This window comes from Coptis chinensis, chromosome 7, assembly GCF_015680905.1.
Source record: "Coptis chinensis isolate HL-2020 chromosome 7, ASM1568090v1, whole genome shotgun sequence".
Taxonomy (NCBI): Eukaryota; Viridiplantae; Streptophyta; class Magnoliopsida; order Ranunculales; family Ranunculaceae; genus Coptis; species Coptis chinensis.
The window spans coordinates 74,525,460-74,537,140 of record NC_141462.1 but is presented as its reverse complement, the minus strand read 5'-3'; the positions used below and the strand labels follow the sequence as shown (position 1 = coordinate 74,537,140).

Genomic DNA, 11,681 nt, shown 5'->3' with positions numbered 1-11,681 from the left:
AGACAACTTGTACTTGTGTGTGTAGCAATGTGAGTGCTGTGAGGGGAGTCAGGTATTGGATGACGCGCGAAGGAGTTGTCACAACTCACAACACTGCCTAAACTCAAAGCCTGCTCCGCCTAGTCCTCGTGAATAAACCATAGGACTTTTAAACAAAAACTCAAAAGCATGGACCAAAATATCGCCGATATATCCGATATATCGCCGATATATATCGGTATTTTGGTACACCGACATCGATATTTCCGACATATATCCACCGAATATAGAACTCTTTTTTTCCCGATATATATCGGAATTTCCGATATGAAACTTTATATCAAAATTTCGAATAAATATATATCCACCATTTTAAAATATAAATCCGATATTTCCGATATATATCCGATATTTCCGAAATATTTCATATATCCGACCGATATTTTTTAAATAGTTTGGACTGGTTACAAAAAATGGATATATCCGAAACCGATATATCCGATATATATCGACTATATTGATCGATATCGATATTTTGGGCCTTGCTCAAAAAGGACAAACATATTGCGACTAATCCAACACTAATGATTAAATAAAACTGGGAGACAAAATGCATTAATATGTAACCATAACCAAAATACCACATTCACGTGTTTTCAACAGAAGCGACAGAGAAGAAAACAACATAAAAGTGTCTAGAATGGTTGGACACTTGGACTAGAACCTTAAAGCTAAACTGAAAAGACTTAATCAACCTCCTCAATCTTGGGTCCTGCACCGCTACCACCAGCTGAAGGAACATCCTCATCCATGCCACCAGCCATGTCAGCACCCGCGCCCTGGTACATTTTGGCGATAATTGGGTTGCAGATATTCTCCAACTCTTTCATTTTGTCTTCAAATTCATCGGCCTCTGCTAGCTGGTTGCTGTCAAGCCACTGAATAGCCTGATCGATGGAGTCCTCAATCTTCTTCTTCTCATCTGCGGGAAGCTTAGCAGCGATTTTCTCATCCTTGATTGTATTTCTCATGTTGTAGGCATAGTTCTCCAAGGCATTCTTGGCCTCAACCTTCTTTTTGTGCTCCTCGTCTTCAGACTTGTACTTCTCTGCCTCCTGAACCATCTTCTCTATTTCCTCTTTCGACAATCTACCCTTGTCATTGGTGATGGTAATTTTGTTCTTCTGCCCTGTTGTTTTATCCTCAGCAGAAACATTCAAGATACCATTGGCGTCAATGTCGAAGCACACTGTGATCTGAGGAACGCCACGGGGAGCCGGAGGAATGCCAGAAAGCTCGAATTTACCCAACAAGTTATTGTCTCTTGTTCTTGTTCTCTCACCCTCATAAACTTGGATGAGCACACCAGGTTGGTTGTCAGAGTAAGTCGAGAAGACCTGCTCCTTCTTGGTGGGAATAGTGGTGTTCCTTGGAATCAACACAGTCATCACACCTCCAGCAGTCTCCAAACCAAGGGAGAGAGGAGTGACATCCAAGAGCAAAAGGTCTTGCACCTTCTCATTTCCTTCACCACTCAAGATTGCAGCTTGTACAGCAGCACCATACGCTACAGCCTCATCAGGGTTGATGCTCTTGCACAATTCCTTGCCATTAAAGAAATCCTGCAACAATTGCTGAACCTTGGGAATCCTAGTCGACCCACCAACAAGTACAATGTCATGAACTGTACTCTTGTCCATCTTGGCATCTCTCAAACACTTCTCAACAGGCTCCATACACTTTCTAAATAGATCCATACAGAGTTCCTCAAATCTTGCTCGGGTAATTGTTGTGTAGAAATCAATACCCTCGAACAAAGAATCAATTTCAATAGTAGTCTGAGCAGTAGAGGAAAGGGTCCTTTTTGCCCTCTCACAAGCTGTCCTCAATCTCCTTAGAGCCCTTGGGTTTCCGCTGATATCCTTCTTGTTCTTCCTTTTAAACTCCTGAACAAAGTGGTTCACCATCCTGTTATCAAAATCCTCCCCCCCAAGATGAGTATCTCCAGCAGTAGACTTCACTTCAAAGATACCCTCTTCAATAGTGAGAAGAGAAACATCGAATGTACCACCACCAAGATCAAAAATCAGAACATTCTTCTCACCAACATTAGTTGCCTTTTTGTCAAGACCATAAGCAATGGCAGCCGCAGTGGGTTCATTAATAATTCTCAACACATTGAGGCCAGCAATAACCCCAGCATCCTTAGTAGCCTGACGCTGAGAGTCATTGAAGTACGCAGGAACAGTAACAACAGCATTCTTCACACTAGAACCAAGAAAAGCCTCAGCAATCTCGCGCATCTTCACAAGAACCATTGAAGATATTTCCTCAGCAGAAAACTGCTTCTCCTCACCCTTGTAATTGACTACAATCATAGGCTTGTCAGCAGGACCGGGAATAACCTTAAATGGCCATAGCTTCATATCAGCTTGAACAGAAGCATCACTAAACCTCCTTCCAATCAAACGCTTAGCATCTGGAAAAGAAAAACGAACCCAATGTCAGACAAGTTATAAAGTTTCAAGCACAATTTCATTTACATGTTAAGAAATTGGAATCAAATGGGACTTAAAAAAAACGCACCGAAAACAGTGTTGACGGGGTTCATGGCAACTTGATTCTTAGCAGCATCACCAATCAGACGTTCAGAATCAGTAAAAGCAACATAAGATGGAGTAGTCCTGTTTCCTTGATCATTAGCTATGATCTCAACCCGATCATGCTTGCCACACTCCCACGCACGAGTATGTTGTTCCCAAATCAATCCCAATTGCTGGACCTTCTCCTTTCCCAGACATTTTTCTTGTCGAAGAATAAAAATGAAGTTTGAGAGCTGAAAGAAAAAAAAATGTAGAGTTTTTCGAATGTTTTTTTTTTCCTATAAACAGAGCTTTTCGAATGTGTTGGTGGAATATGGAGTGTTGTATAAATAGTGAAAGGGTATTTTAATTCGAGAATGTTCGGGGAGTGTGTAGCCGTTAGATGAAACGAAATAGACGGTTAAAATGGCCTTTACCTTTTTGCAGGAGGAGATTGGAGAACACGTTCTGGAAGGTTTCAAATTCTAGAAACGTCTTCGTAGCTACTAGAAAAGTAGAGAGTGTGTAATCAAATTTGGGCTGGAGGTCCACTATTCTTACAAAAATTCTTTAGGAACACACAAAATGAACCGAAACTTGTAAACACAATGACGTGGCACTCATCAGGCAGGGGGTGCGTGTGTATTTTTCAAAGAAGTACTGCAAATCAAGGTCTTTCTACTTGCCACGTCATTGTGTTCACAAAATTCGGTTCAAAGTGTGTGTTGCTGTAGAAACACTCATATTCTTATGTTCTTATCTAATGAAATTGGGCGGGGAAGCCCATATGAAGCTTAATTGAAATACTCCATGAGTCTGTGTTCTAATTTCTCATAGTCCTATCACTCCTATGAATTACTTTTTTTTTTTTTTTTTTTTTTTTTTTTTTTCTATAAACTACGTATTACTAATTCTTCAAACCAGTTAGTGTAAGGGCATTTCCAATGGGGGGTGTAAAATTACACCTCCATATAGGCGTTACCTAGGTGCCATTAGGATTTTACAACTCCAATTATAAATTATTGTAGAGTCCATAAATATCCACTCTCTATTGTTCCCAATGGAGAAGTGTAAAAAATTTCAATTTTAAACTCGGATGACACTTCAAGTGACGTCCCTCTTTAAATTAAAATGGGACGTCATTTCAACTGTCGTCCGAGTTTAAAATTTTTAAATTGAAACTTTAGAAATAGATAGTTCCAAGTGACGTCCGAATTTTTTTTTACTCAAGCGTCTGTTCGAGTGTTGCCCGGGCTTTTTATTAGCTGATAGCGAGAGGAAAAATTCCCACTCTCTCTATCAACTAATACTCTATTACCTACGGTATAACACCCCCATTGAAAAGAGTTTTTTTGATATTTAGGGTGTAAAATTTTCACTATATATGGTTTACACCCCCATTGGAGATGCCCTAAATGTGTAACATCTATCTATCGACTATTAGTACTGTGTACAAGTAGTTTTATATTATTATTAGTATCATTATTATTACTAGTATGCGAACCGTGCTCTTCTCACTTGTCCCTGATTTTTTGTTCGGTGGGATTTTTTTTTAAAAAAAACATTATTATAGGTAACGACAATGATTTTAGCATTAATAAACCTAGTGTACACCAAGTTAGGGAAAATAAGAATGTTAGTTTTTGTAGCAACACAATTGTTGACCCTTAAAAAGCTACTATTAACATAAAATTAGACGTACAAATTGTTGTTACATTGTATTGTCGAGGTATAAAAAAATAATTTCCTTTAAAGTTTACTTAAAGTAATTTCTAAAATATTTAAATCCAAATGAAGAGACTCCGAAATGAAAGCCACTAAATAAAAGGAATAAACTTCATATGTGAAATTAAGTTTTAAGAATCATGGGCGTGCTTGATAACCAATTTTCCCGCTGGCAAACCTACATTTTCCCACTTAACATGCTATTTGCCACTACTTGGTACTATTTTAGAATTTGGCAAACTCTTTTCTCATTAGTCGGCAAACTCATCACGTGACCTAGTTTTCCCACTTGATGCGGGAAAAATATATCCAAGTTGGGGGTGGATATATTTTGTCGGATGAAAATCGATCAAGATTTTCCCACTTCAACCCTAATCTGGCAAATCGAACCCTACCTTCTCTATTCTCTTCCCCTATGTCACTCAAGTGTGATCTCTATCGCTCCCTCTCCATCACCGCAAGCAAGTGAGCACTTGAACCTAAAATTGATTCCGCAGTTGCTGCTTCACATTCCACGTCATCCTCAAAATATCATACCAATCATTATCCCAAACCCCAAAACTCAATAAATGCACTAAAGAAAAAAAAAGATGAACAAGTTAGGACTAATATTCCATTTTACGATGAAATTGTACAAAAATAATCTTCAATTAATCAACGTTCTATGAAGATTGTAAGAACGAGTGAGAATAATATTAATAATAAGATGGTTGTTCGGAGAGTGAGCCATAGTTTGTCGGGGAGGTTTCCTTCGGTGTCTTTGTTTAAGGAGTATCATAATGCGGCTATGGCGGTAACTTTTCTTTGCATTTACTTTGTTTGATTATATGTTGTTAACTTTTCTATTATTCTTCGAATTAATGTGGATTGAGATAGTCAAGGTGTTGAGTAGTTTTTTATTAGTTAACACACACAAAGGAAAAGGAACTTAATTAGAAAAGTACGTCAGATGATTTAAATACTATGTTTATTTAGTTTTGAAACCCCAAAGTCGAAGACGATAATAGCTTTTTCAACTCTATGTTAGTAGTGTGAATTATGGAAGTCCTACACTGTCTAGGAAATTTTGCTAGCTCAAAAAACAACTTATAGACAAGTTTTATGTGGTTACTTGAGTATAGTTACTTGGTTGTTTCAACGAGTGTGGGTGGTGTGTGGGCCGGTGATGTGGTGTGTGGGCCGGTGATGTGGTGTGGTGAGGTGGTGTGTGTGTCTGTGTGTGGTGTGGTGAGGTGTGGTGTGGTGAGGTGGGGTGTGTGTGTGGTGATGGTGGTGTGTGTGTCGCTGCTTGCTATTGTTCCTGCGTCATGCTGCTGTTGCTACACGCCGCTGCCTGATGCAGCTGGTGCTACTGCATGCTGTGAGGGCCGAGGGTATATAAAATGAGTTGGGTTTTCTTCATTTTTAGCATTGTGAGTTGATAACCAAGTCATATTTTACTTGATATACTTCTTGTTTGAGATGATGCGGGGAGTGTTTATTGGCATTTGTATTTCTTTGTTTTTTTGAGAGTTGATTGTGACTTAAGTTCAAGAGTTTTTCCATCAATGGTGTTTATAGACATACAAGTGTTTTGTATATCTAAACTCTCTTGATACTAGTTCTTTGGGTGAGAACTCACGCAAACACACCAATGATCTTGTTGGAGAGGTTGATATGAAGTGAGAGAGACTGTACCACCAATGGCTGCCTACGTATCCAAATCGTTCTTTGGAATCAAGTCTCAAAAATACACGTAGTTATTTGTTTGAAATGATTGTTGGGTATTTATAGGAATCTTATTGCTTAAAATACCCTTTCCTTATTTGATGAGATATTTCCCTCTTTGTATGAAATCTTTTCAAAAGCTTCATATGGAAAAAATCCCTTGACATATCTCCAGACCTGCTATATATAACTTGGGTGCCATATTAGTGGGCAGTGTCATTGCTCTAATAGAGGGCATTCCCGAATGCCACACTAGTAGGCAAGCGGGACTGCCACAGTAGCGGGCAAGCAAGCCCGCCTCACTAGTAGGCAAGCGATGCCACAGTAGCGGGCAAGCAAGTATGCCTCACTAGTAGGCAAGCGGGACTGCCATGGTAGTGGGCAAGCAAGCACGCCTCATTAGTGGGCGACTCTTACAGCAGTACCCAATGATGATCGTTCGTAGGGGTACAAGTACACTGGTACATACACCGCCCCCTCTTTGCCGAATGGAATTCGTTACTTGCGGCGAAGAATAGACATCATATTACTGCAAAAGAATGAAACAGTGTGATTGAAATTTCTGCGATGCCATGTGAATAGCTTAGTTAAGGTTAACTTAACTTAGAATGCTTTGTATTAAGTGTCGGTGCTTGCACAGTTTCTTTTATAGTGAAGAACACCTTGGTGATAATGTAAAATTTGGGAAACAGAAATTCAATATTGTTGATAGACACGATAAACCATTTTGCATTTATATAGTCATTCCAGCTTGATTGCTATGTGATTTGTGATGAGTGGGGTAAGGTATTGCAAATGCCAACTCCACGACTTTCTGGTGCGTGAGGCAAGATGTTGCATATGCAAACCCCACGACTTTGTGATGCGTGGAGTAAGGTGTTGCAGACGCAAACTCCACGACTTTGTGATGTGTGGAGTAAGGTTTTGCAAACGCAAACTCCACGACTTTTTGATGCGTGGAGTAAGGTTTTGCAAACGCAACATCCACGACTTTTTGATGCGTGGAGTAAGGTTTTGCAAACACAACCTCCACGACTTTTTAATGCGTGGAGTAAGGTTTTGCAAACGCAACCTCCACGACTTTTTGATGCTTGGAGTAAGGTTTTGCAAACGCAAACTCCACGACTTTTTGATGCTTGGAGTAAGGTTTTGCAAACGCAACATCCACGACTTTTTGATTCGTGGAGTAAGATTTTGCAAACGCAAACTCCACGACTTTTTGATGCGCCAATTATGTTTGTGTGAGCCATCTGTGTAAACAATCCATGAATCAGATGAAGGGTCAGTATGCTTTGGTAGGGCTTCCTCGCCCCCAACTATAGCCATTTCGCTATAGATACCGCTGTCTTGGTTGACTTCGGGGACAAAATCGTCGATAGGGAAATCTGCCATTAGGGATGCAAGTGCATGACCCTTTTCTGAAACGCGAGGTTCAAAATTGATGTTATAAGCACTTAAGTAGATGTCCCATTCCGTGAGTCTACTTGATTCCTGGGCACTTCGAAAAACTTTTCATAGAGGATATTCCGTGTATACTTTGATCAGTCTTCATTAGAAATACGGCTTGAGGCATCTGGCAGCATGAACCAACGCTAGAGCAATTTTTTCAATTCTCGAATATCTGCTTTCCGCCCCCATTAGTGTTTTACTAATAAAGAAGATCAGACAACCGTCTTCTCCATCGATGAACAGGACTGCACTTACTGCAGTATTTGTAGCGGCCAAGTAAGCTCCAACAGGTTGCCCTGTAGCTGGGCTGGGCAAGACCAGGTAGTTCTTAATTGATTGAAAGGCATTTTTACAATTATCATTCCACCTTGCTGAGTCTTTTAACGTCTGAAAGAAAAGATGACACCGGTCTGAGTATTTAGAGATGAAACAATTTAGTGCTGCTAAGCGCCCTGTGAGCTGTTGAATCTCCTTTTTTGTTTTTGGAGAGGGCATGGCTTGAATGGATCAGATCTATTCTGGGTTAGCTTCGATGCCTTGACGAGTCATCAAATACCCTAGAAATTTTTCTGATATCAGTCTGAAAGCACATTTCAAAGGATTTAGTCGCATGTTGAATTCGTCAATTCTATCAAACACTGTGATAAGAGCCCAAAACTGTAGTTTTAACCCTGTAATAGTCATAATTTTAGACCAATTATGTGAGTAATAATTAAGAGTTAATACTGATTACGTGTTTTTATGCGTTTCAGGCTTCAAAGTCAATTATGTGCGGAAATGTGACACTTTGATGAGATAAAGGAGCAATGGTTGGTTGCTAAGGAGTTCTGTGATTAAAGGTCAAGATTCAAGAAGACAAAGCCTTTCTAAAGCCCGATCAAAGCTGAAAAGTCAAAGTCAACGCGGGCAGAAACAGCACACAAAGTCAGCAGACCTTCCAAAGGCCGTATCTTTGGACTCAGACCTCGGAATTGGGTCTACCTTAAGTCAAAACGACCGGCTCTGAAAGAGCTTTCCAATGGTCCAAGCCTTGGCCCAATCAGAGGAGCAGAAGTAGACAAAAAGTCTGTCAAAGCCAACTGTAGCTGAAGAGGCCTTTTTGGACTGAAAGTATTGGGTTTTGGGCCTGATTCTCTGGCCCAAAACATGGATCCAAGCCTATACATGATTTTTGGATCTGAACATATAAAAACCAAAGCTTAGCTCTTTGTTAATGGTAGCTAGTTAGACCTAAAACTATAGATAATTCTAGATCTAGTTTTCATTAAATAAAAATTAAGTTTAGTTTAAATTCAATTCTTGTTTTAGATTAAACTCTTAGAATCATTGTTCTTCATTAGTTTGATAAATAAAATAGTTAGTTTGTCAATTTCAATTTTTTTCATTTACCATTGTTTAGATCTAAATTCTTTTATTACTTGTTATTCATTTCCTAGTTATTACCTAAGATTTTAATTATTGTTTAGATAAGTTGCATAAAGATAGAATTTTTATATGATATCTAGTTTTAAATCAATGGGAAATGATAGTAGTATGAATCAAGGCTAAACCTCCATTAGAGGGGTTGAAGAAGCCTTGATGACGCTTGATCCTTGTTAAACTTAGAAATCATCGTGATAATTATTCCACTCTAGAAACGATTAATTCACCATGAGAATGGGTTTAATCGCTCACATGCTAGTTATGAATTGGTAGAAATGTCATGTATAATTAGGGATTAGAATTACTATTTTGATATGCTAAGCATTCAATTTGGATCACTTATTTTAGTCTTTGTTAGTAGGATTAAGTTGAGTTAAGGTGGATTCAATTCCCTTTAATTCTTTATCTAGATTCAACCCCCTTAGCATTCTATCATTTCGTTATTCATAACTTGTTAATTGAATTCACCTCGTAGTATAGAATTCCCCTCGTAAATCTCTCATTAGACTTAAGACTAATTAATTAGACTAGAAAACATTCCATGCTAAAGAACTAGGAGTGGAACGAATTTGTTACTTCACTCTATTTCGATAGAATTGAGAGTAGAAAACTTGATAAACCTAGGCACGTAATAAGTTTTAGTTTACTTACGTCTTGAGTTTTATCGTTCATTTCGTAGGTAAACTATCATTTTTATGTTTATCACACTGATTGTAAGTCAGAGATGTGATAGCCACTGTGCTTGGATTTTACAACCATGTCATCAATGTAAGCCTCCATTGTCTTGCCCAACATATCTCTGAATATGGTGTTGATCATCCTCTCCGCACGAGTAGCCCCCCGCTTTTAAACCGAAAGGCATAACTTGGTCACAAAAAATCCCTTGGTCAGTGATGAATGCAGTTGCTTCTTGGTCTTTAACAGCTAGCGGGATCTGGTGGTATCCTGAATACGCATCCGTAAATGATAAGCGTGGGGAGCCAGACGTGGCATCTACCAATTCTGATATTCGTGGAAGAGGGTAGGGATGAATCGGGCAAGCTTTGTTAAGGTTCGTGAAATCAATACACACTCTCATTTTACCATCTTTCTTGGCAATCGCAACCACGCTAGACAACCACTATGGATATGAACTTGGTCGATGAACCGAAAGTGAGAGTAACCGATCAATTTCCTCTCTGACTTTGAGTTTTCTATCCGGGGCCATACGCCTAGGCTTCTGCTGAACTGGCTTGATGGTATGATCCATGTCAAGTGTGTGGCATGCAACTTTTGGGCTGATTCATGGCATCTGCTCGACTGACCAAGCAAAAGATCTTTTTGTTCTTTCTGAGGAGTGCTACCATTTCTTTTTGTTCATTTTCCGTCAATTTTGCCAATATGAAAGTTGTTTCTCCGCCTAAATTCCCAATTTGAATTTCTAAGAGGCGATCAATAGTCGGCGGTCCTTCATTTTGTGAACTAGCAGTATAAATACCGTGCGTGACTGATTCTGATTTAGACACTGCTTGCGAATTACTGAGAATTATATTTCCCCGCATATCCGACTGACGATATTTCTCTAAGACATTTTCATGACAGCTATGGGAAACCATCTGGTCGCCACGCACCTTACAAATTTTGTCAAGAGATGGAAATTTTACTGCCTGGTGGAAAGTAGAGACTATTGTGCCCATGCTGTAGAGCTAGTCTCTTCCTAGGATTGCATTGTAAGGGGACTTACAATTCATCAGGAGGAATTCAATGTCGATGGACTTGTCCATGAGCGTGACTGGTAGAGACTCTTCCCATCAAGGTTGTTCGCGGTTCATTAAACCCAATGATTGAGTACTTTCTCGCAATAATTAAATTTTTCTTCGACAAATGCATGTTCTTGTAGCAACCTGCAAAAAATGACACCCATTTAACTTCCAAGATCTATCATGATGCTACCGAACTTCGCCATAATCCAATGAAAGCTGATGACGACAGCATCATAATGAGGATGATGGACGCCAATTAGATCTCTATCACTAAAACATAAGGGACCAGGCTCTGTGGTTTCTGAATGAATTCCTTCAACAAAATCAATGTTATTGACATGATAAAATTGCCACAAGAAACCAAACTTGGCTCGTTGTTCACACTTTTGCCTTGTTCGTGAAACATCATTGATTTTGGCATGACCAGCTAGTATGACATTGTGGCTAGTCATTGCTACATTTTGCCTCACAGTTTTTGGAAGCACAAACTTGTCTAATTGTCCCTTGTCGACTAGCCTCTGTATTTTTCCCTTGAGGGATCTGCACTCTCCTGTTTCATGGCTAAAATCATTGTGGAAGTGACACCAAAGATTTTTGTTGTCACGCCCCGAGACCCAACACCCATCCCGAGGACGTAGAATGAATCTCGAGGCAGACACCTATCCCGATTCTACCGAAATTTCGGCAGAGTTTCCTTTGTTTGATCGACATTCAGAAACCCTAAAACCTGTCATAAACCTCGCCATAACCTCAATCATAAACCCGAAATCCTAACTACAACCTTCCAACAACCATATATATACAAAAACCAACCTTCTAAACAACATCAAATCCCATCCACCAACTATGTAAGTGTAAATGCTACTTAAATACACCAAATATTACATCAAAATGGCCTAGCTCACCATATATACAACCAAATGAACTAGCCTCTTACTATACAACCAAAAGAAAAGAGCTATGCTCATTATATACAAAGAAAAAGAATAACCTAGCTTATCTCTATACAAACCCAAATATAAACTTGACTCTGCTCTCGTCAAGCATAAGGGAATCCTCCCAAATCCCCATAACC

At 39.3% G+C, this 11,681-nt stretch overlaps 1 protein-coding gene across 1 annotated transcript; it reads right to left on the bottom strand.

Annotated features, from left to right (window-relative positions):
* Nucleotides 1-543: 543 nt before the first annotated feature.
* LOC147488843 (heat shock cognate 70 kDa protein 2-like) lies at nt 544-2,890 on the bottom strand. Its single transcript, XM_086570257.1, has 2 exons — nt 2,566-2,890; nt 544-2,458 (listed from the first exon to the last, which is right to left on the bottom strand). The coding sequence occupies exons 1-2, from the start codon at nt 2,588-2,590 to the stop codon at nt 726-728; spliced, it is 1,758 nt and encodes a 585-aa protein (XP_086426383.1). The 5' UTR covers nt 2,591-2,890; the 3' UTR covers nt 544-725.
* Nucleotides 2,891-11,681: the final 8,791 nt, after the last annotated feature.